General features: G+C 38.6%; 1 protein-coding gene across 2 annotated transcripts in view; it reads right to left on the reverse strand.

Annotated features, from left to right (window-relative positions):
- The window catches only part of SCAPER (S-phase cyclin A associated protein in the ER), a 401,024-nt gene that overhangs the window by 330,960 nt on the left and 43,214 nt on the right, over positions 1-26,850 (reverse strand). For both annotated transcript variants that reach the window (XM_069560135.1, XM_069560134.1), the window contains exon 5: positions 14,524-14,721. In XM_069560135.1, the coding sequence (XP_069416236.1) occupies positions 14,524-14,721 (198 nt within the window). The remainder of the gene's footprint in view (positions 1-14,523; positions 14,722-26,850) is intronic.

Below are 26,850 nucleotides of genomic sequence, written 5' to 3' on the forward strand. Positions count from 1 at the left end.
GTGACCAGGGCTTCCCTGTTGGCATACTTGCCAATGCAGGAGACATGGGTTCGATCCTTGGTCCTAGAGGATCCTACATGCAGTGGAGGAACTAAGCCCCTGTGTCACAACCATTGAACCTGTGCTCTAGAGCCCGGGAATGGCAACTACTGAAGCCACATGACGCAGCTACTGAAACCTGTGCACCACAGAGCTCTTCCTTTCTCTGCAGCGAGAAGCCACCACAATGAGAAGGCTTCACACTGTGACGAGAAAGCAGCCCCCACTTACTGCAACTACAGGAAAGTCTGCTCAGCAACAAAGAACCAGAATAGCCCAAAATAAATAAATAAATAAAAATACTCTAAAAAAAGTGATCGCAGATCTTATGGATTTGTTGCCAAGATCTCTATGTCTATCCTTAGACATAGATCTATATGCCTATCCTTATCCTGGCAACTCATCATTTTGATTATTATAGCTTTGAGGTAAGCTTGAATTCAGGAAGTGTGGGTCCTCCAGCTCACTCAGATTTTACCAACTGTTCCACTAGTATACTTTTGTTGTTGTTCAGTCACTAAGTCGTGTCTGACTCTTTGTGACGCCATGGACTGTAGCACACCAGGCTTTCCTGTCCTCCGGAGTTTGCTCAAACTCATGTCCATTGCAAAGAAGGCAATGGCAACCCACTCCAGTACTCTTGCCTAGAAAATCCCATGGACGGGGGAGTCTGGTAGGCTGCAGTCCATGGGGTCACAAAAGTCGGACATGACTGAGCGACTTCAATTTCACTTTTCACTTTGTGCCAAGAAAGGTCCATCTAGTCAAAGCTATGGTTTTTCCAGTAGTCATGTACAGATGTGAGAGTTGGACCCTCAAGAAGGCTGAGCACAGAAGAACTGATGCTTTGGAGGAAATGAAGCACTGAAGGAAATGGCAACCCATTCCAGTGTTCTTGCCTGGAGAATCCCAGGGACAGGGGAGCCTGGTGGGCTGCCGTCTATGGGGTTGCACAGCATCGGACAAGACTGAAGCGACGCAGCAGCAGCAGCACGTCCATTGAGTCAGTGATGCCATCCAACCATCTCATCCTCTGTCGCCCCCTTCTTCTCCTGCCCTAAATCTTTCCCAATATCAGGGTCTTTTCCAATGATGCTCTTTGCATCAGGTGGCCAAAGTATTGGAACTTCAATTTAAGCATCAGTCCTTCCAATGAATATTCGGGACTGATTTCCTTTAGGATTGACTAGTTCAATCTCCTTGCTGAACAAGGGACTCTCAAGAGTCTTCTCCAGAACTACAGCTTTGAAAGCATCAGTTCTTCAGTGCTCAGCCTTCTTGAGGGTCCAACTCTCACATCTGTACATGACTACTGGAAAAACCATAGCTTTGACTAGATGGACCTTTCTTGGCAAAGTGATGTCTCTGCTTTTCAATATGCTGTCTAGGTTTATCATAGCTTTTCTACCAAGAAGCAAGTATCTTTTAATTTTGTGCCTGCAGTCATCAACCGCAGTGATTTTGGAGCCCAAGAAAATAAAGTCTCTCACTGTTTCCATTTATCCCCCACCCATTTACCATGAAGTGACGGGACTGGATGCCATGATCTTCGTTTTTTGAATGTTGAGTTTTAACCCAGCTTTTCACTCTACTCTTTCACCTTCATTAAAAAAAAAAAAACAAAAACAAAAACAGTCTCTAGTTCCTTTTCATTTTCTGCCAACAGGGTAGTGTCATCTGCATAATATCTGAGGTTATTGATACTTCTCCCTTCAATCTTGATTCCAGCTTGTGAGCCATCTAGCCTGGCATTTCATGTGATGTATTCTGCATATAAGTTAAATAATCAGGGTGGCTTTAGAGAAGAAAAATAATCTAATCCAAGGTCCTACTGAGAATCATGCTTGTATTTAATTGTCCTGTCTTCCTCATTCTATTACTGCTCTTCCTCAGTCATTCATGACCTCATATTTTTAAAGAATACAGGCAGTTATTTTGTAATATGTCAATCAATTTAAGGTCAAATTAAATGAATTATCAGAAATACTACATTAGTGATGCTGTGGTCTTCTCAGTGCCTAATATAAAGAGGCACCCACTATGTATATGTCCTATTACTAATGATAATAAACTTGATAATTTGATAAGTGGTATCTAACAACTCCCCACTTAAACTTCCTATTTTTCTCTGTACTTAAAAACTATCTTTTAGGGAGATATTCTGTAACTATAAATATCGTGTTCTTCAACAAATTTCACTAATTTAAGATTCATTGGTGATTCCTGCCTGGATAAATTATTATAATAATTTCTAAATGATGGTTTTCTAATTCCATCATTCCTTATACATTTATTACTTAGCATTCTGTTATAGAAAAGGTGCTTTCTCTTCTCCCTTATTTGACTATTTATTAATTTACTTATTCATAATAGTATGGATTCATCAATTTCTATAGTCTTGAATGATCCATTACTATCATTATTTATTTTAATACTTGAATTGTTCCAGATTTGGCAAATGGGAAGTTGTTGATGCTGGCTCTTACGTATTTCTGACTTGCTACCATTGTGTTGAAATAATTTTTGCTGTATTGGGTTAAATTTAAAATATTATGTAAGTTATTTTCATATGTTTCTTTTTGCCTTTTTAATGTAACAAGTAGGAAATTTAGAAGTACATATGTGGCTCATGTTATATTTCTATTGGGCAGCATGGACAGGTTATAGTAATGTGGCAAATCTAAAAAGATGAGATATTTTTAAATGATAAGTTTCTGATTCTACCGTTTGATCCAGTAACTAACTGTGCAAGTAAAATATTAGGCAGAGGTTGGTCTTAACAAAACATGACACATATAGAAAAGACTGTAATTTTACTTGACACTAAACTCAAGTTGAGTAAATAGTTTGCTGAGCCAGAGGAAAGAGTGAGTATGGCCTCACACTTCAATAATACAATTATAACAGCAACTATGAAAAGGCTGGGGGTCTGATCGCATAAGGTAAAATGAGACCACTTCCTCTGTGAGTTTTCTGTCTACATGAAATATTTTCTTTTTTTTACTGCTAACCAGAATTTCCACTCTCTTTCTAGTTTGGGGAATTGGGTTTTTGCACAAACGAAAAAGGAGAAGATCTTTCTGCTCTCTACTACTTGACAGTTAAGCACATAATATGATCGGAACTTAACCAATCAGACTCACTTGCCTGGGACTCTGAATCTCAAGCAAGCAAGGCAAAGATAAAGAGGAAATGGTGGTATTAAAAAAAAAATAGCAATACATCCTAGCCAGATGTTTCTCTGCAAAACCTCCCTGGTTTCTGCCTATTTTCTAACCCTGATTCATGGGTTTTAGTATCAAATCTGTGACCTATCCTCTCAAAGAATTAATTTTTCTATTTAATCACCTAGAGTCTAATTCTGTTGCTAGCTACTTGCTAACCACTAAGCCATGATAAGCACAATTTAAGGAGGATAGATAGGTAAAGTAGACTACAATTAACCAAGTGTGATAATAAGGAAGATTTTAACATCACATCATAGTAGGAACTACAGTAAGAACTGGATGACTAGGCTTAAAGACTAATGGGATGGTATGATAAACATCTTCACATAAAAGAGGTTATCATAAAAGGGATTATATTATTTCCACATAAATACAAGTTACAGAACAAAGAATGCTCAGTGAAAATGACAGAGTTTCACCTGCCAGAGCTGCCTCAAAAAGAGAATTAGTTACCAGAGAGAATATGGTCAAGGGTAACTGTATAATGGGTAGGTGGATTAGACAACTTTACTAACAGTTCTAAGATTCTATGATTTACTCACCAAAATAAAATGTGTTAGAAATCCACTATGTGTCAAAACACTGAATCAATAAATTCAAACCACAAGAGAGACGTATTCAGTGATTTGAAACATCAGTAGCATGCTAGCAAATGCTGCTCTTTAGCCTTAGTGAATTAAACAGAAGATTATTCCCTCAGATGTCCAATGTAACATTTATCAGTGGTACTTTATGACAGAAATTGATTACAATTTACAATCCCTCTTAAAGCAAATTTCTACCCTCTCTAGTCTTGTTTAGAAATTTTTATTCTAAAGAATGGGCTGAATAAGTAAAACCATTAGTGACAAAAGATGTTACATAATGAGTAAATGTCAGAGGATCATCTAATGAATGAAGAAGTCACATAGTCTACAGTCAGTCACTTAATTTTCAAGATAACACTGAGTTTAGTGATCTGGTTGTGACAGAACAGAACCCAAACCCCACTGCATTGACTCCTGGCCCACTGCTCTTTCTGCTAAGTCATACCTCCAAGATGTTCTATACCAGCAGCAAGAAAAATAAAAAGAAGAAAAGATAGGAATGAAAAAAGTTACTAGCAAATCCATTATCAAGGGCATGCTTCCCTCCAGTGTTCCTCATCAACTTTTTTTACATTTACTACTAAACTGAAGCTTTCTGAAATCAAATTAAAAAAAAAAAATACTGGTTAGTCTTTTAAATAATCTTTAATTCTGCTAACATATATGTGAAATCATCAGTTTAAAAAGAAATATATTTGGAAAAGTAAATGTCTAAAATTTTACCAGCATTTCTAAGGCAAATGATACAAAGCTGAATATATCAAAGGACATTATAATTATGCATGATGTAAAACCAGTTTTCATAATATGGGTCACCTGCATTCTGTTTATCAAATACAGCATTTGCACAGACACTAAGCCTCCAGTAACAAAATACATTTAAAACTGACTGGATTTCACAGGAATCACTTCTAATTCAGTTAATCTGCACTCTAATTTTCCTCTTTAGAAAATCCAAAATCACATTACTGTGACACTACATTCGACTCATCTCACAAAGACCTTTTTCTTAGCACTGACTAGTTTTACATGAGAGTGGCAATGAAAATTTTACACAAGAAAGATTTAAACGCATAAGCCACTAAGATCCACTCCATGTCTGACAAAAGGGAATCGATGTCAAGTTTAGCTATGTGCAGACATTGCTTAATTGGCCATAGTTGCCATTTAAATGCATAAGTTTGGGAACGCATGTAAGAATTAAAGATTTTAAAATTTAAAAAATAAAAAACTAAAAAAAAAGAACTTTAAAGTGTATTCACTTTACCAGTATCATCCTATTCTCATCTTACTGTAAAGACATGCCAGTCTCACTTTACTATAAAAGGCAACTTTCCAATTCTCCCAGAAGATGACTATCAGAAAACGACAGCTAGCTATAAAAACGGTTATTTGTTTTAAAAATATATTACTTTTCCATAACAAAGTACTGGACTCATGGTTTAGTATCAGTGGGCCTCAAAGACCTCAAAAACACTTTTCACTTACAATGTTTTTTTTTTTTTTTTAAACATACAGGTACACTTTGGAAACCAGACCCAAGACTAATAATAAGTATATGCCAAGTTATTCATAAATGAAATATAGTACCACCCTCACTTTAGTCATAAAAGTTATATTCTACTTTAAAAGACTCTCCTGACATAGAAGAACTGTTTATTTTCTTTCTAAGGTAATCTTATAGTCAAATCACTGGTAATGAAAGTTTTCTATGATCAGGAAAAGGAAAATTTTAAAAATTTAGTTGACTTCCTTTTCTCAATTCTACTAATACAATTCAAATTCTTTAATTAAATTCATTAACTTAAGCGACCTACTTTAGGGCACAGAAAGATTTAATTCACAATAATTTCCTTTAAAAGTTGTCTACTGATTTCCCTTTTCACTGAAAGAAAAAAAGAAGAAACCTTCAAAAAGGCAAGAATATAAGCAGCTATACTTCTGATACAAGTTGGCACAGAGAAAGTACATTTGGTGGCTTAAACAACCTATTTTAAGGAATGTTTAGCTCACCGTTATCAGAAATGATCAGAGTGGTACCATGCAGCTGTAACCTGAGTCATGTTTTACGAACAAGGGAATACAAACAAGACAAGCAGCTGGAGCAGCCTCACAGTCACTGATGCACATCTTTCTCCTTACAGCTATGAAGGCTATTTTGTTAAGCAGGACGAAACGGAACAAAAGTGGCTCTGAAAGTAATGTTATAGGCATTCAGATAACTACATATAGATGTACAGCTAAAATTACCAATTAGTTTACCAATTGGCTGCAACGGATTCGATCGGTTTGTAACTAATTCTAGTTACTGGCACACAGCAGGATGGTTGGCGCCATCCCTCTGTCCTCCTGACACACAATACTAGGTGCACAGACCCTTGGGCCCAGACATCAATACAGCCCTCCAACTCAGCTGCAGGAATGAGTACAGTTGTGCCCTCTGTGATGATGAAAGAAGTGGAAATAACCATCACATGAGAAGGGACTCTTACAAAAAGAAAATGCATTTTTTTAAACTGCTAATATAATGTTTAAAAAAGAAATCATCTGAAAGCAAAATGGCAAGTAAATCACTTTCAAAAACTGTCTAATAATAGTATTCACCCAGTCATCTTCATTCCGTTATCATTTACCTCTTTCAAATATCTCCCCTTAATTCTCAATATAAGCAAGCTGGAAAAAGAATACATACATAATATATTCAACAAATAAAAGCCTACCAAATGAAAATCTGCTAATGAAAAGCACTCTCCTATAATTTAATCCTTACCAGGATCTTTTTGGATAAATAAAATTTGCAGTTGCCTGGGTAGTAATACAAATATGTTGCTTCAGTGGCTAACTAATTTTTAATTGCAACTCATTTGGAAGTTGCTGGACCAGATGTTCTTTTTTTTTTTTAATTTTATTTTTAGGTTATTTTACTTTACAATACTGTATTGGTTTTGCCATACATTGACATGAATCTGCCACGGGTGTATACGAGCTCCCAATCCTGAATCACCCTCCCACCTCCCACCCCATATCATCTCTCTGGATCATCCCCGTGCACCAGCCCCAAGCATCCTGTATCTTGTATCGAACATAGACTGGCGCTTCGTTTCTTACATGATGGTATACACGTTCACTATGGAAAACAGAGTGGAGATTCCTTAAAAAATTGCAAATAGAACTGCCTTATGACCCAGCAATCCCACTGCTGGGCATACACACCAAGGAAACCAGAATTGAAAGAGACACATGTACCCCAATATTCATCGCAGGACTGTTTATAATAGCCAGGACATGGAAACAACCTAGATGTCCACCAGCAGATGAATGGATAAGAAAGCTGTGGTACATATACACAATGGAGTATTACTCAGCCATTAAAAAGAATACATTTGAATCAGTTCTAATGAGATGGATGAAACTGGAGCCGATTATACAGAGAGAAGTAAGCCAGAAAAAAAACACCAATACAGTATACTGACACATATATATGGAATTTAGAAAGATGGTAATGATGACCCTGTATGCGAGACAGCAAGAGACACAGATGTATAGAACAGACTTTTGGACTGTGAGGGAGAGGGCGGGATGATTTGGGAGAATGGCATTGAAACATGGACCAGATCTTCTTATGCTATTTCCCATTATTAGAGACCTATTGTGACTAAGTGTAAGTAGACAAAAATGCTCAAAATGATTATTATAATGCTCAAAATCAACATTGCTGTTGCTGTTCAGTCGTGTCTGACTCTTTGCTACCCCCATGGACTGCAACACACCAGGCTTCCGTGTCCTTCACTATCCCCCTGAGATTGCTCAAACTCATGTCCATCGAGTTGATGACATCATCCAACCATCTCATCCTCTGTCGCCCCCTTCTCCTCCTGCCTTCAACTTTTCCCAGCACCAGGGTCTTCTCCAGTGAGCCAGCTCTTCACATCGGGTGGCCAAAGTACTGAAGCTTCAGCATCAGCATCAGTCCTTGCAATGAATATTCACGGTTGATTTCCTTTAGGATTGACTGATTTGTTCGTGCAGCCCAAGGGAGTCTCAAGAGTATTCTCAAACACCACAATTCAAAAGCATCAATTCTTTGGCATCCAGCTTTTCTCATGGTCCAACTCTCACATCCATACATGACTAATGGAAAAACCATAGCTTTGACTATACAAACCTTTGTCGACAGAGTCATGTTTCTGCTTTTTAATATGCTGTCTAAGATTGTCATAGCTTTTCTTCCAAGGAGCAAGCATCTTTTAATTTCATAGCTGCAGTCAGCATCTGCAGTGATTTTGGAGGCCAAAAAAATAAAGTCTGCCACTGTTTCCAATTTTTCCCCATCTATTTGCCATGAAGTGATGGGACTGGATGTCATGACCTTTGTTTTCTGAATGTTGAGTTTTAAACCAGATTTTCACTCTCCTCTTTCACCTTCATTAGATGGCTCTTTAGTTGCTCTTCGATTTCTGCCAGTAGGGTGGTGTCATCTGCATATCTGAGTTTATGCTGGTTTCTCCCAGCAATCTTGAGTCCAGCTTGAGCTTCAGGCAGCCTGGCATTTCACATGATGTACTCTGCACAGAAGTTAAGTAAGCAGGGTGACAATATACAGCCTTGATGTACTCCTTTCCCAACTTTGAACCAGTCTGTTGTTCCATGTCTGGTTCTAACTGTTGCTTCTTGACCTCCATACAGGTTTCTCAGAAGGCAGGTAAGGTGGTCTGGTATTCCTATCTCTTTAAGAATTTTCCACAGTTTGTTGTGATCTACACAGTCAAAGGCTTTAGCATAGTCAATGAAGCAGAAGTAGATGTTTTTCTGGAATTCCCTTGCTTTTTCTATGATCCAGCATATGTTGGCAATTTGATCTCTGGTTCCTCTGCCTTTCTAAATCTAGCTTGTACATCTGGAAGTTCTCAGTTCATGTACTGTTAAAACCTGGCTTGAAGGATTTTGAGCATTCCCTTGCTAATTGACTATGCTCCAATATAAAATAAAAAGTTTAAACTTAAATTGAAAAAATACAACACACTATAATTAATAATAAGACAGTAAAATGTGTAAAGTAAAAATTCCCCAAAATTCAAAGAGATATTGAAGAAACTGCAATAGTAGTGGGAGACTAAAATATTTCAGTGCCTGAGAGATCAAGGACATTAAAAAACAAGCTAATAATTTAGAGTATGTAAACAGTGACTTTAAAAATATACACATTAATTTTTATCTATAGAGAGTCCACTTTACCTACTCCTATCTGTCCAAAGGATATTTGCAAATACTTAACTTCTTTACTTTATCCACATCTATCAGGCTTCTGTGATAGCCATTTCCTTCCCCATGAAACTTCAGTTCCATGGTCCATTATTTCAACTATTCTCTTAACCTCTTCAATCTTTTACTTAATGAAATTCCACTGAATCTGCCTTAAAAATACCAACCCATGACTAATTCATCTACCCGCCATCTTTGGGCATTTTTAGCAAGTGACTAAATGGCTAGTAAGCATTCCATCAGAGTAGAAGGGAACCATATAATTGTGTAGACATATCTTTACCACAACAATGTACGTGGTCTCATTGCTTCACACAGACATTTAACATCTAGTTACTATTTATCTACACAGTATTTATCTGTTACTGTGTTCCAGTTCCAGTTCCAAGAACTGATGACAGAGTGGTAAACGAGACAGTGTGGTTTCTGTCTTCTGGGAGCTTCATGTCTAGTAAGGGAGACAGATGTAAAAACAACAAAATAAACAATTATGTAGTTTCAACTGTGATAAAATGTTTCTAGGGAAAGTATGCTATGAGAGTACAGTCAGGCCATACGTGCCCAAGCAGAACCCATGGATATCCAGGGCTGAATGCATTACATCATTTTATAAAAGGGGCTCGAGCATCTGTGGATATTGGTATCCACATGGCAAGGGCAGGAGAGGTGTCTTGGAATCAATCCCATGCAGATAAGAGGGTGAACTCTATATCAGCAGGGAACCTGATTTAGTCTGAAACATGATAAGCTCTCCTGAGAAAGTGACACTTAAATTGAAACCTATACTAGGAATGGGAGTTAGATAAAAGGGATGGGGGAGGTGAAGAGGTGCTGGGCAAGAAAAGTGAGGATGAGTGTCTCGGCAAAAAAAATCAGAATGTGGAAAGGTCTGAAGACTTGCGGGTACCTGGGATGTTTGAGTAATCGAAAGAAGGCTGGTTTAAATGAGGCAGAAGGGAGGAGAGAAAAGTGGTGTGAAATGAGGTTTACACAAATCAACTCACTCAAGATTTGAAGGTCATGCTGGAGATTTTAATGCACAGAGCTAAGGGAAACTTTTGAGGAGCTATAATCAAAGAAATCAGAGCTCATGTTTAAGTATCAGTTTGCCTATCATATAGAGAATGGATTGGAAGGATGCAGGGAGTCCTGCTAGAAGATTTCAATTGTGATCCAGGGATTTTACTAATATAATGGCAGCTTGGACTAGAATGGTAGCAGTAGAGAATAAGAGAAGTGGACAGGTTGGAAAGATTTAGGAGGTAATACTCAAAGAGTATTAAAAAGCAGAGACATTACTTTGCCAACAAAGGTCTATCTAGTCAAAGCTATAGCTTTTCCAGTACAGACGTGAGAGTTAGACTATAAAGAAAACTGAGCACCAAAGAATTGATACTTTTGAACTGTGGTGATAGAGAAGACTCTTGAGAGTCCTTTAGACAGCAAGAAGATAAAACTAGTCCATCCTAAAGGAAATAAGTCCTGAATATTCATTGGAAGGTCTGACGCCGAAGCTGAAACTCCAATACTTTGGCCACTTGATGCAAAGAACTAACTCATTGGAAAAGACCCTGATGCTGGGAAAGGTTGAAGGCAGGAGAAGGGGACAACAGAGGATGAAATGGTTGGATGGCATCACCAACTCAATGGACATGAGTTTGAGTAAGCTCCAGGAGCTGGTGATGGACAGGGAAGCCTGGTGTGCTGCAGTCCATTGGGTCATCAAGAGTCGGACACGACTGAGCAACAGAACTGAATTGAACTCAAAGAGGTCCATTCATTGGACAGTGGCTGGTGTGGGGTAAAGGGAGGAAGATGGAGGGACTACCTGCCAATTCAGGGAAGAAAAATATATCTCCAGGTTTAGGGTAGAAGGAGTCATCATGAACTTGTTTCTATATACATCAGTTTGACATGCTTATGAAATATCCAAGTGGAGATGCCAATGAGGCTATTTGGATACACAAGTCTGAAAATCAGAAGAAAAGTATAGGCTAGAGATATAAATTTAAGAATCATCAGAAAAGCAACAATAAATTAAGCCATGGCATGGAGAAATCGCAGAGGGAGAAACTAATAGTGAGAAAAGAAGATGGTCTAAGATGAGCCTTAATGAATTCCCAAAAGCTAAAGGTCAGGTGGAAAAGGAAAAGCCAACTAAGAGGAAGCAGAGGCAGCAACCAACAAAGAAGGAAGAAAACTAGCAGTGGTGGTTCTATAAAAGCCAAAGGAGAGAGTGCTGCAAGAGGGGAGTGCTCAACAGTGTGAAATGCTACTCAGAGATCAAGGGAGGGACAGAAAAACACCCACTGGACTGAGCAACGCTGAGTGACTTTAATAAGAGTTTAATAGGAGCTCTGATAGGGACATGACGCCAGGTTGGAGTAGACAAATGAGTTCCTGAGAGAAAAGGAAATGGAGGCCGCAAAAAGGCAGGTGTCTTCTAAGAAACCTGGCTAAGAAGGAGAGGAGGAAAATGGGGTGTGGGACAGTAGATGGAAGAATAAGTAAAACAGAGATAGGGTTTGGGGGTTTCTTTTTATTGTTTTTATTGCTGTAGTTTAGAATGGAAGAGAAATAAGCAAGTAGTGTGCTGATGGGAGAAGACTCTAATAAGGAAAATTAAACATACAGGAAAGAGAAGAATTTCCAGTCTCAACTGTGACCTTCAAGGTTGCTGGGCAACCCTGTGGCTTCCAAAAGTCTGCCCTTTCGTTCTCCATCACAGTTATTTCAGTCTTTCCACCCTCTTCCAACTTCCAACCTCATACCTCCTACTTCTTGAAAATATAAAAGGGCAAAGAACCCCTCAAATGGAATTCCAAATTCTTATCACAAGTTTCCACCTTGATCCCATCTGTTCTTATCCCTCTTGAATGCCAAGCTTTCTCTCAACTGCAGTCATTCTTAACCTATGTACCAGTCCTTCTTCCATGGCCTTTGGGACATTCCTATTCTCCTATATTCTTCCTGCTTCTATAATGATTCTTCTCTGTTCTGGATCTATATTCCCCTATCTCCATCTGTGACTTCTCCTTTCATCTAATTATAAAATGTATTTTCTTTTTATTGTATGTTATACTTTTCTAAGCATTTTCTCACATATCATTTTGATCCTTACTTAACTTGTTGAAATGAGAAGTCTCAACTTTTGAGATATAAACATAGAATACTTTTATCTTTTTCCACATATAACTAGCTACTCAGCTGAATCCTAAACCTGCTGAGTATGCTCAGTGAAATCCACAATTTTTCAGTCACATTCAATTATCAAAGTTTGATTTTTACATCCTATCTTCAGACAATCTGCCTATTGTTGTCTGACAACCTAGCACAGGTGAGAATTGGACAGCCTTTAGCAGATGCCTGTTGTGGGGGAGGAATTCGGGTTGTTTTCACGGAGTCGTTCGTCTCTTCCTCCTCTGTACCCCTTAACACTATCCTACATTCACAAACTTATGTCCCTGCCGTAAGTGGCACTTGTGGGAACAGAGCAATATTCCACTTACAGAGCTTACCAGATATTAGTGATGGATCCTCGGTAGTCATCAGCCAGTCCTTCTCCAGGGACTAAGATGATGCTGACCAACAACAGAGTCAAGTGCTGCCAGGCAGAGATGCGTCCCTGACCCTTTTCTGGATCAATGTGAGTGCGCAGTCCCCACTGATCTCTGCAGTACATGGTAGTTTCTGCACAGGGAGCACTCATGGGTCTCTAGGCAGTGGTCAGGTCCACCCTGGCTCCCTCTGCCCAAAGCAAGATCTGCCTCAACTCCATCAGACTTTGGTGTATTCTACTGACACCTAACCGAGTGTCCTCATAGGAAGTCCCTATTACTCCAACATCTTCACCGATGTCTACAATCCTTCCCTCACAGAAATCATGAGATGCACTGGCGGTCCTCTTTACTCGATCAGTGACAAGTCCCATCCTAACTCCTTCCAAAGAAAGCTTACTACCCTGAAGTCCCTCTAAGCCCAGCTGGCATGAGCTACTCCAGCAAGCTTGTAATGCTATGAAATCTCTAAGGGAGATACAGGTACCAGTTTCTATACTCCACGGGGTCCCCAATATCCCAGAGCCACACATCCAGTTCCCCGCAGGTTGAAATGGAAAACAAGGAGTGGAGACTACACCCTAACAATATGATTTTCCTTAAAAATATTTTCTTAAAACATAAAAAAGTTTTACAAGCTGATAGTAACAATATTAATTGTGACAACCAAAGCATAAACTTGGATGATTTCAATCACTGTTCATTCGGAAACCTGTTTCTGTTGAGTCATATTTTTAAGTTAGTTTAAAACACATTTTGGCTGTTTCCAATTTTAGAGGAAACAGCTATTGTTTCAACATATAACTTTGCTTTGACTCTTCATATATTTCAAAGGTTAAATAATGACTTTCAGGATTTTTAACCATGTTCACTGTAGAAACAGAAGCTGCCTCTGTAATCTTTCTATGAAGATATATCATCCTGATTTTTCTCAAGATAATTTTATTTAGTATAGATACAGCATATAGTTTGTATCTACTAAAAGTCCAGGCTTTCCAGTGCATTTTCAGAGACAGATTATGCTATGTGTCTGTTTGACATCCTATTACAAACACAAGGTTATCTAAAATTAGAAAACACACCTTACAACTACTTCCAAATCCCACTCAGAGTTGTTTACGGTTAGCCATCAATCTCACTTTCCCCTCACCAAAGTTGATGAGAGTGATCTCAACAGAAAAGGGGCTGCTGCTGCTGCTGCTAAGTCACTTCAGTCGTGTCTGACTCTGTGCAACCCCATAGACAGCAGCCCACCAGGCTCCCACGTCCCTGGGATTCTCCAGGCAAGAACACTGGAGTGGGGTGCCACTGCCTTCTCCAAGAAAAGGGGCAATGTCCAGTTAAAGACGTTAAACATGAAACCAAAGAATGTGAAAAACTCACTAATGCCACCTACAGTACCAACGGAGAATGCAGCCAAGAGAGACCTTGAAATAAACTCTGTGTGTGTGTGTGTGTGTGTGTGTGTGTGTGTGTGTGTACCTATCTTTTAATTTCTCGCCTAAGACTATATATATCAAGACAATTTTCTACCCAGTCTTGCACAGAATAGAAAAGTACACAATTAGGTAACGCAGACAACAACAAGGATAATCTTAAAAAACCAAAATGAAGAAAAACCTGACGCATTCACAGAAGCCGACAGTAGAATAGTGGCTGCAAATGATAGGGGAAATAGGGAGATGCCAGTTAAGGGTACAGACTTTCAGTTTTAAGATGAGTAAGCTCTGAGGATGTAGTGTACAGCATGGAGATTATAGTTAATACTGAAGGTAAATAATCAACTTAGATAGAGCAAAAACTGGCGAATCTGACGTCAAATGGATTACAAAAACTTAAAGCAAACCTTACCTTACATTCCACCACACTCTGATCTGATTCACAAGTCACATAGATTTCATCTACTGCCCGGCGAAGATTGTCAAAAAGAAATGCCCAGTATCGAGCTCTTAGATCAACTTTCCGAGGGTGTCTTGTTTTAGTGGGACTTTTATCAAAGTGTTTATCTCCAGCTGTAGATGATGTCATTTTACAGTCTACTGTAGTGTTCTGATGAAATAAAACATGAAAAAAAATATTCTGATGCTTCCAGGAACTAGATTTTTTTATAAATCACACTTTTCAACATAAATACTTAAAAACATGATGTCTTTCTTTTCACCTTACATCATACTGAATTCACCAAAACAAAGCTTCTCATTTTAAATAAAAGCAGCAGGTTTGTAATATCAATTACATGTCTCATTGAAAATTAGGATGATTTTAATGATGAATAGACACTTGGTCAAAAAGGAGCACTAAAAGGGCTCCTGGTTTACTAAAATATATGTGTGGCACATTTAAATACACTAACAAATAACAGATACCCATTTCATCATTGTGAAATTGCTGCATATATTCTTTTCATTTAGAAATGACATATTCTCTACTTATACTATTACTTACCTTTATCTTAAACCATTTTTCCACTACAAGTAAAAATCAATATATAAACACAAAACAATTTACTAGAAAAGAATACTGATGAAGAAAACCAAGCATCAGCTGTAGAGCAGATTCACCAAATAAAGTAACTACAGCATTCATATGACCCAGTCTTTCCTCGTTTGCACAGGCAGATTTTGGAAATACAAGATTATATTCTACACTTTTATAGACTACCAAAGAATCATTCCACCACAAACATGAGTGTGTAGTTTATAGGAAGACGTGAACCTTCTCACTAGAAGTACAAACAAGTTGCTTTTCTCTCTGTGGCTACTTAAACTGATAAGTAAATAAATACTTGTACTACAGTTAGAACAGCAAACAATTCCAAGTTTCTTTGGGTTGTCCTGTATGTGTGTAAGCCATTCCTATTAGCTTGTTTGTTTTCCCTTCTTCATGTAAGAGTCCCAGAGTGAAGAACACCCAAAATAGAAGCTAAGAGGCTTCAGTTTTGTTTTACGCTTTGGCCTTCAAAGTAACAGTGACTTCTATACTTGAAAACTCTTTTATAGCCAGCCTTTGGCTTATACAGAATCTTCGTTACCAAAAGGCAAGCAAACAAAACATTTACACACACAAAGACACACACACTTAAAAGGCTGAAATGGAGCTGCTCATCCTCCTTCCACAGTCCTTCATCCAGATGAAGGCTGTCAGACCCAGCAAATAAAAATTAGTAAGTATTTTATCTGACAGTCCTAATCCAGGCCCAAATTCTCAACACTCAAGCAATAAAATTTAAAGTAATCATCAACAACCCACAAAACCTTTGCCTTAATGGCTCTCCAAGTACTTTCCAACTCTAGTAGTAATAATTTAATTATGATGGCAAATATCCCCTTATACAAATTTTAAAGTATGTATTATTAGCTATACTTTACAGCTTAGAAAACTGAGATTTAGAGGCTGGTTTGTCCAAGATCACAGAGCCACAGGAGACCATCTTCCAGGTAGAGCTCTACAATTACACCACTGACTTCCCATTACACTGCACCCCAAGGCCCTGTGCTAACAGCCCTTTACCAGATATTCCAGACCACCTCATTTCTCTCCCTATATTCCACACAAACTTAAAGTTCACTTGAATTTTCCTGAATTATACCTCCATCACAAACTTTTTCTAGAATAATCAGTGAAGCACTAGTAGCTTCCTGTGAATTCAGACACTAATCTTAGTATGAAATTCTCAAAAATACTGTGACTCATCTTCACTCATTTATGTATTTACCCTATCATGTATCCATATGTATATTATTCAAATACTTTAGCCAGCCTTTCTTAAAATGCATAATAGGCAAAACTGCTTTCAAGTTAAGATGTTTCTATTCCCTGTAATTGCTCTATGTGAGACTTCTATTAAGAAAGACTCTAAAAAGGAATAAGTTACATCTAGGTAATTCCATCTAAAGGGCAATGTACTATGCAAATCGGACATTTAAGTTAGACAAAAATAGCAGTCTTTATATTTGCATATTTTATTTTATGAAGGGCTTTTTTTAATTGCAGGATAATGGCTTTATGCTTTCCCTGGTGACTCAGCGGTCAAGAATCAGCCTGCCAAGCAGAAGATGCAGGTTCAATCCCTGGGTCAGGAAGATCCCCTGGAGAAGGAAATGGTAACCTGCTCCAGTGTTTCTGCCTGAGAAATCCCGTGAACAGTGAAGCCTGGAAGGCTACAGTCCATGGGGTCGTAAAGCAACTTAGCAACTAGACAACAACTGCTTTACAGTGCTGTGTCGGTTTCTGCTTATACCAATGTGAACCAGCTGTAAGTATACACATATGCCCTTCCTGTTGAGGCTCCCTCCTGCTCCCCACCCCCCACTGTGGGTCATCCGAGCATGAGCTGAGCTCCCTGTGCTCTGCAGCTGCTTCCCGCCAGCCAGCTATTTCACCATCATAGTGTACATATGTCAGTGCTACTCTCTGAATTTGTCCCACCTCTTGAAAACGTATCATTTAATATTCAAAACAAAGTATTATATAAAGACAGGACAAGTATTATTATCCCTATTCTGTACATGACAAAACGAAGGCTTAGTAAGAGTCAATCTGTTGACCCAGTCAAAAGGCTGAATGACAGAACTAGGACCAGAACCTAAACTTCCAGCTTCTGCTTCACTGTTCACAGAACATTTCACAAAGCACCTAGCCCACAGTAAGTACCTATATGATGTTAGGTATGATTAGAGGGGGGAAGATAAAGAGGAAACGAAATATGCTCAAAGAAAAATGTGAATAAAATACTGGCAAAACTGCCAAACTTGTGGAGAAAGGTAGAAGAGACATGTCAAATTGTCTGATAAGTCTGTATAAAGTTTCAAAATATAGGGTTCTTTTCCAACCACTGATAAAAATAACAGCAGTGATAATAACTGCAGCGGCACTTAACATTCACGGCATGCTTGCTATGTGCCAGGCACTGTGTTAAGTGCTTTCCATATAGCTATATTTCATTTAATCTTTGAAGTAAGTATTACCATAGTTACTATTTTTTATTTACTGATTGTTTGGCTGTGCTGGGTCTTCATTGCTGCCTGCGCTTTTCTCTAGTTGTGGCAAGTAGAGGTTGCTCTCTAGTTGCGGTGTGCAGGCTTCTCACTGCAGCGGCTTCTCTTGCTGCAGAACAGGGGCTCTAGGCACGAGAGCTTCAGCAGCTGCAGGATGCGAGCTCAGTAGTTGCAGCTCCCAGGTTCTGGGTACAGGCTCAATAGTTGTGGCACAGAAGCTTAGTTGCCCCAAGACATGTGGGACCTTTCCAGACCAGAGACTGAACCCACGTCTCCTGCTTTGGCAGGCAGATTCTTTACCACTGAGCCACCAGGGAAGCCCATCACAGTTACTACTATTAGCTCAATTTTTTACAGGAGAAAACTTAGGTGTAGCTAAATTAAATGATAAACCCAAAGTCTCACACTAAGAGACAAAGCCAAGATTCAAAATTAGGTAACTAGTTCATTGCCAACATTTGCTGGATCACCAAAAAGGAAGAGAGTTCCAGAAAAACATCTACTTCTGCTTTACTGACTACACCAAACCCTTTGTCTGTGTGGATCACAACAAACTGTGGAAAATTCTGAAAGAGATGGGAATACCAGACCACCTGATCTGTCTCCTGAGAAATCTGTATGCAGGTCAAGAAGCAAGAGTTAGAACTGGACACAGAACAACAGACTGGTTCTAAATCAGGAAAGGAGTATGTCAAAGCTGTGTGTTGTCACCCTACTTATTTAACTTATATGCAGAGGACATCATGCAAAATGCTGAGCTGGATGAAGCACAAGCTGGAATCAAGATTTCTGGGAGAAATATCAATAATCTCAGATAAGCAGATGACACCGCCCTCATGGCAGAAAGCTAAGAAGAACTAAAGAGCCTCTCGATGAAAGTGAAAGAGAACAGTGAAAAAGTTGCCTTAAAACTCAACATTCAGAAAACTAAGATCATGGCATCTGATCCCATCACTTCATGGCAAACAGATGGGGAAACAATGGAAACAGTGTAAGACTTTATTTTGGGGGGCTCGAAAATCACTGCAGATGGTGACTGCAGCCATGAAATTAAAAGATGCTTACTCCTTGGAAGAAAAGCTATGAAAATCCTAGGCAACATATTAAAAAGCAGAGACATTACTTTGCCAACAAAGATCCATCTAGTCAGAGCTATTGTTTTTCCAATAGTCATGTATGGATGTGAGAGCTGGACTATATAAAGAAGCTGAGCGCTGAAGAATTGATGCATCTGAACTGTGGTGTTGGAGAAGACTCTTGAGAAGTCCCTTGGACTGCAAGGAGATCCAACCAGTCAACCCTAAAGCAAATCAGTCCTGAATATTCTTTGGAAGGACTGATGCTGAAGCTGAAACTCCAATACTTTGGCCACCTGATGCAAAGAACTGACTCATTTGAAAAGACTCTGATGCTGGGAAAGATTGAAGGTTGGATAAGGGGATGACAGAGGATGAGATGGTTGGATGGCATCACTAGTGTGATGGACTTGAGTTTGAGTAGGCTCTGGGAGTTGGTGATGGACAGGACAGAACAGGGAGGACTGGCATGCTGTAGTCTATGAAGCCACAAAGATTTGGACATGACTGAGTGACTGAACTGATCTCGTTGCTATGGCTTACTGTGCCTGTTTCCAAGATATGCAGCAGAAGACAAAGCGATCTAAATTTCTGGAAAAAGTTAAACACAACTGAACTTCATGTTTTAAATAAAATTCAAAATAACAAATGCTATATACTAATCTAATCAATCACTTCTGAGACAAAACAAGGAAGAAAGAAAGAAAAAGAAAGGGAAAGGGGAAGGAGAAAACTGAGATTTCTCACTTCCCTCTCTTAGAACTCTGTCAACTCCCGCTGATAATCTGACAAAGCCTACTTTACCAGCATGTGAGATGAGTGCAATTGTGAGGTAGTTTGAGCATTCTTTGGCATTGCCTTTCTTTGGGACTGGAATGAAAACTGACCTTTTCTAGTCCTTGTCCACTGCTGAGTCTTCCAAATTTGCTGGCACACTGAGTGCAGCAGTTTCACAGCATTATCTTTCAGTATTTGAAATGGCTCAGCTGGAATTCCATCACCTCCACTAGGTTTGTTTGTAGTGATGCTTCCTTAGGCCCACTTGATTTCGCATTCCAGGATCCTTGGCTCTAGGTGAGTGATCATACCATCGTGGTTATCTGGGTCATGAAAATGCTTTTTGTACAGTTCTTCTGTGTATTCTTGCCACCTCTTCTTAGTATCTTCTGCTTCTGTTTAGGTCCATACCATTTCTGTCCTTTCCTGTGCCCATGTTTGCATGAAATGTTCCTTTGGTATGTCTAATTTTCTTGAAGAGAGCTCTAGTCTTTCCCATTCTATTGTTTTCCTTATATGGAGTACAAGGGATAATGAAAGGGTGGTAGGATCAGTAAATTATACATTGCATGGAATCTATAGACTGCAAAGAATTATTGGAGTCACATGATCAGAGAGAAAAAGAAAGAAAGAAAGATGACAGGTAGAAGAGGGATAGCTGAGACTGAGATCCTAGAAGGAGAGTCACTGCTAGTGAGAACAAGGCAAGACCACAGGAATGAGCAGAAGACAAAACCACTAGAGGAAAGAAATGTAGGAAATTTAGAGGATAGCAAATGGTACAGCACGCACACTGAGCCTGAAAATTATACCTTCAAGGAATGAGGAGAAGTGACCTGGAATTCTGTTTAAGTGCTGCCACGGGAAGGGGAAGCAGGTGGCATAGCTTGATGGCACACGCTTTAAATCTGAGGAGTTTTAGGAGGTGGGAGAAAGACTGCCTAAAATACCAGTGAGGAAGAAGCAGGGAACATAACCCACCTCTAGGGTCAGAGGCAGGAGGGCTGTGGGGGTGAGGTGGGAGGGAGACAACTACTACTTAGACAACTGGAGGAAGCAGAATCCCCACAGGTGAGTCAGCGTTCAGCTAGAGCAAGAAGGGAAAGGGCATGTTCAGAGAAAAGAGGAACAAAGATGTTGCTGATGATACTCACTTCTAGAGGGCAAAGTGGTAGAATTTCATGAGTAATGCAGACATAGTTCCCTGATAACTACTGAAACTGAGCATCTTTTCATAAGTTTACAGGTTATTCAAATTTCCCCCATTTTTTATTGGTTTATTTGTCCTTTTACTGATGAATTTTAGCTTTTATAAAGTCTTAATACATGATATCTTCTCCCAGTCAAGCTCATCTTAAGTTTTTTAGTATATAAATTTTAATATATCCATCAATTATGCTTGTCTTATCTAAGAAAGCTTCTCGTGGTTCAATGTCATAAATACATCCTTCCAGACAATTTAAATTTTTTATTTTCTCATTTGTTCTTTAACCCATCAATAATTTATTTTTTATATTATATGAAAATAATCATAGTTTATTTGTAATTTAATTGCATTACCGTCAGAGAACAGGTTGTGTCTGGATTCTATACTCTTGTCTGACTTCTATTTACTGAGACTTCTTTATAACCTAGGAAGTGATCAATTTTTGCATATGCTTTGTGTACACTGAGTGCCAATGAATATACACACATACACATACATGTATGTATTTATATGAGCTCAAGTATAATTGTATCTTAATTCTATATTCTTGCCATTTTTTCTGATCTATCAGTTTCTGAGTAAAGGATATTAATATTTACCACTATGATCATGAATGTATCTTTCCCCCTTGTAATTCTATTAAACTGAGCTTTAAATATTTCAAGTCTATGCTGTTAGGTACCTAAAAGATTTGTACTTTTATACTCCTTGCATGAGTATTCATTTTACCATTATATAACTTCCTTCTTTCTGTTATCAATGCTTTTCATGTTGAATTTCACCTGGTTTGATATGAATACTACTATTCTAGCTTTAGAGTACATCTAAAATATAAAGTATTTTGCCCGGATTTTTTTCTCTTTGCTTCAAACCTTTCCTTGACATTTTAAATGTGTCTCTTATAAGCAGTATATTTACTGTTGCTCAGTCACTCAGTTATGTCTGACTCTTTGCGATCCCATGGACTGCAGCATGCCAGGCTTCCCTGTCCTTCACCATCTCCTGAAGCTTGCTCAAACTCACGTCCACTGAGTTGGTAATGACATACAATCATCTCGTCCCCTGCCATCTCCTTCTCCTGCCTTCAATCTTTCCCAGCATCAGGGTCTTTTCTAATGACTCTCCTCTTCACATCAGATGGCCAAAGTATTGGGCTTCAGTTTCAGCATCAGTCCTTTCGATGAATACTCAGGGTTGACTTCCTTTAGGATTGACTGCTTTGATCTGCTTGCTGTCCAAGGGACTCTCAAGAGTCTTCTCCAACATCACAATTCAAAAGCATCAATTCTTCAGTGCTCAGCCTTCCTTAGGGTCCAACTCACATCCATACATAACTACTGGAAAAACCAAAGCTTTAACTATACAGACCTTTGTCAGCAAAGTACGTCTCTGCTTTTTAACATGCTGTCTAGGTTTGTCATAGCTTTTCTTCCAAGGAGCAAGCGTCTTTTAGTTTCCTGGCTGCAGTCACCATTTGCAGTGATCTGCGGAGCCCAAGAAAATAAAGTCTGTCACTGTTTCTCCACTTTCCCCATCTAGCTGCCATGAAGTGATGGGACCAAATGCCATGATCTTAATAGTATTTTGAATGTTGAGTTTGAAGCTAGCTTTTTCACTCTCCTCTTTCACCCTCATCAAGAGACTCTTCAGTTCCTCTTTGCTTTCGGCCATAAGGGTAGTGTCATCTGCATATCTGAGGTTATTGATATTTCTCCCAGCAATCTTAAATTAAGCAGTATATAGTTCAATTTAAAATGAGAGGTTTAATTCAACCACCTTGACTTTTAGGAACTGAATTTAATCAGTTTATATGTATTATGCTTGCTAAAATATTTATATTTAATATCTACCACTATCTTTCATGTTTTTCACTTACTATGATTTTTCCTTTTTCCCCTTTCTCTTGTCTTCTATTTGGTTGAAAGGGAAAGTCACTCAGTCATGTCTGACTCTTTGCAACCCTATGACTATACAGTCCATGGAATTCTCCAGGCAAGAATACTGGAGTCGGCAGCCACTCCCTTCTCCAGGGGATCTTCCCAGCCCAGGGATCGAACCCAGGGATCGAACCCAGGTCTCCTGCATTGCAAAAAGATTCTTTATCATCTGAGCCACCAGGGAAGCCCAAGAATACTGGAGTGAGTAAGCTTTGGTTTATTCACTTTCTCTTTTCCTCTGTTTATTTGGAAATCGTGCCTACTTGTTTTCTTCCTTTAGTAGCCAGCCTTAAACAAAGACTCCTTAAAGAAGACAAGGATTTTATCACACTAACTTCCCTCCAAACTCCTACAATCTATCTTCTATGTCTTAATATTGTTTAAGATTGTAGCTCCACCTTTCTAAATTTAACTGTGTCAGTGTTTTTTTAAAACATCAATAGTTAATGAGATTTACTGACATATTTTACAGCTATCTTTTTATCTAGCTCCCTCCTCCAGGTTACCTTTTCTTCTTTGCTGAAGTATATCGTTAATAGTCCTTTCATTAACAATCTGTAGGTGGCAAACCCTTAGCATTTGTACATCTAAAAATGGTTTTATTTCACTCTTGCACGTGAACTATCATTTGAATGGGCATAGAATTCTCGATTAAAAGTTATTTCACCTTATAACTGCAGATATTGCTCCACTCTTCTTTTGTTCATAACAAGGATTATTGTTATTCCTCTGTGGTTTTGTTTACAGTTTTATCCTTAACTCTAACATTTTGGGGGTTCTCTACAATGTGCATGCATGCTAAGTTGCTCAGTCATGTTTGACTCTGTGCAACTCTTTCTGTCCATGAGATTCTCCAGGCAAGTATACTGGAGTGGGTTGCCATTTCCTCCTCCAGGGGATCCTGGGCTGGCAGGCAGGTTCTTTACCACAGCCCTTCTCTACAATGTATCTAAGTATAAATCTATTTTCATTTAGCCTGCTCAGCTCTACAGTTACCCTCTTGAGAACTCAAAGTAAGGAAAATGTCAACAGTATTTTCTCCAAATATTGCATGTCCACTATTCATCCTCTATTTCAAAAGTCCTAGAAGGCATATATTAGAATTTCTCAATCAATTTCTCTTTCCTATTTTCCATCTCTTCAGTTCTCTGAGATATGTTCTAAATCCTCTTAAGTAATATCTTTCAATTCATAAATTCTTTCATCTCTTTTTCCAATATATCATTTATTCTTACTAACTGTAGGTTTTAAAAATTTCACTGACATTTTCATTTCTAAAATGTTCACTTTTATCTATAAATGTTCAAAATTAACATCCATCTTTTATTTCAGAATTTTCCCTTTTTTATTTCATCTTTCCTTTGAGGAATTTTTTTTTTCTGTATGTATGTATGTATTTATTTATTTATTTTTAAATTTTAAAATCTTTAATTCTTACATGCATTCCCAAACATGACCCCCCCTCCCACCTCCCTCCCCACAACATCTCTCTGGGTCATCCCCATGCACCAGCCCCAAGCATGCTGCACCCTACGTCAGACATGGACTGGCGATTCAATTCTTACATGATAGTATACATGTTAGAATTCCCATTCTCCCAAATCATCCCACCCTCTCCCTCTCCCTCTGAGTCCAAAAGTCCATTATACACATCTGTGTCTTTTTTCCTGTCTTGCATACAGGGTCGTCATTGCTATCTTCCTAAATTCCATATATATGTGTTAGTACACTGTATTGGTGTTTTTCTTTCTGGCTTACTTCACTCTGTATAATCGGCTCCAGTTTCATCCATCTCATCAGAACTGATTCAAATGAATTCTTTTTAACAGCTGAGTAATACTCCATTGTGTATATGTACCACAGCTTTCTTATCCATTCATCTGCTGATGGACATCTAGGTTGTTTCCATGTCCTGGCTATTATAAACAGTGCTGCGATGAACATTGGGGTACATGTGTCTCTTTCAATTCTGGTTTCCTCGGTGTGTATGCCCAGCAGGGGGATTGCTGGGTCATAAGGTAGTTCTATTTGCAATTTTTTAAGGAATCTCCACACTGTTCTCCAAAGTGGCTGTACTAGTTTGCATTCCCACCAACAGTGTAGGAGGGTTCCCTATTCTCCACACCCTCTCCAGCATTTATTGCTTGCAGATTTTTGGATCGCAGCCATTCTGACTGGTGTGAAGTGGTACCTCATTGTGGTTTTGATTTGCATTTCTCTAATAATGAGTGATGTTGAGCATCTTTTCATGTGTTTGTTAGCCATCCGTATTTCTCTTTGGAGAAATGTCTATTTAGTTCTTTGGCCCATTTTTTGATTGGGTCGTTTATTTTTCTGGAGTTGAGCTGCATAAGTTGCTTGTATATTTTTGAGATTAGTTGTTTGTCAGTTGCTTCATTTGCTATTATTTTCTCCCATTCAGAAGGCTGTCTTTTCACCTTGCTTATATTTTCCTTTGTTGTGCAGAAGCTTTTAATTTTAATTAGATCCCATTTGTTTATTTTTGCTTTTATTTCCAGAATTCTGGGAGGTGGATCATAGAGGATCCTGCTGTGATTTATGTCTGAGAGTGTTTTGCCTATATTCTGCCTATATTCTCCTCTAGGAGTTTTATAGTTTCTGATCTTACATTTAGATCTTTAATCCATTTGGAGTTTATTTTTGTGTACGGTGTTAGAAAGTGATCTAGTTTCATTCTTTTACAAGTGGTTGACCAGTTTTCCCAGCACCACTTGTTAAAGAGATTGTCTTTACTCCATTGTATATTCTTGCCTCCTTTGTCAAAGATAAGGTGTCCATATGTGTGCGGATTTATCTCTGGGCTTTCTATTTTGTTCCATTGATCTATATGTCTGTCTTTGTGCCAGTACCATACTGTCTTGATGACTGTGGCTTTGCAGTAGAGCCTGAAGTCAGGCAAGTTGATTCCTCCCGTTCCATTCTTCTATTCTCCTTTGAGGAATTTAAACTCATTTAGTTGAAAATCCTCTTTCAAAAAATGACCTTTTGGGCCTTCCCTGATGGCTCAGTAGTAAAGAATCCACCTGGCAACGCAGGAGACATGGGTTCAATCCCTGTTTGGGGAAGATCCATGTGCCTCTGAGGAACAAAGCCCGTGTGCCACACAGGCTTATATACTTAGCCTATGCTCCAGAGCCCAAAACTGCTGAAGCCCATGTGCTCTAGAGCCTGTGCTCTGAAACAAGAGAAGCCGCTGCAGTAAGAAGCCCACACACCACAACTGGGGAGTAGCCCCCAGCGGCCACAGCTAGAGAAAAGCCCGCACAGCGATGAAGACCTGGCTCAGCTAAAAATAAATAAATAAACAGATGGTTAAAAAGTGACCTTTTTTCACTACCTCATCTCTCATTTGTTGTTTACATCTTATATTTTTTCCTCCTGTGCTTTGATATTTTACTTTGCAACCTTATTTGGCATGTTTCTTTTACTTTAGTTTTTCACTTTGCTCACGCTCACTACATGTGTACTAGTTTTATGGTTACCATCATCTGGCCCATCATGGTCCCACTTTCAGAGGTCTTTTATTGGGGACTTAAAGGTCTCACCCTTCAAGAATATAGCAGACTTAGTCATGAGCTGGAGGGCCACTCTCTTTTATTGCTTCAGATGTCAATTATCACAAGCCACAACCCCAGGCAGATTGTAGCATTCTTTGTCTCCTAGTGCAGAACACTGCACAAACCTAAAGTTTTATACCATGAGTCTGGATCTGTTTTCCTACTACAGTCAGGGTGTTTCAGCCTTCCATATCCCATAGGACTTGTCTATTAAGTGTGTGTCCCTAACTCCATTTACCTGTGAATATTTTTGTTTGTTTTACTCCTGATCCACTGGGATTTTTATTTCATTTTTGAAAATCCTTTGTCTCTTTAATTAAAAAAAAAATACTGTATGGCAGAAACCAACTCAATATGGTAGAGCAAATTTAAAAATAAATTGAAAAAAACCTTGTGGAAATTAGCTGTGGAATATTATACACTAAATAAATATATTTTATCATTTATGCCTCTTGTGTGTAAGACGTGGAGAATATTTTATGCACTCACAATGCCACCTTGATTAGAAGTCCATGTTTTCCTTATGCATAGTTTTTGGTTTACATAATACATATTGGTATATTTGATAACATCAAACTAAAACTGTATGAAAAGGTCAGAGAAAAT

This window comes from Ovis canadensis, chromosome 18, assembly GCF_042477335.2.
Source record: "Ovis canadensis isolate MfBH-ARS-UI-01 breed Bighorn chromosome 18, ARS-UI_OviCan_v2, whole genome shotgun sequence".
NCBI lineage: Eukaryota > Metazoa > Chordata > Mammalia > Artiodactyla > Bovidae > Ovis > Ovis canadensis.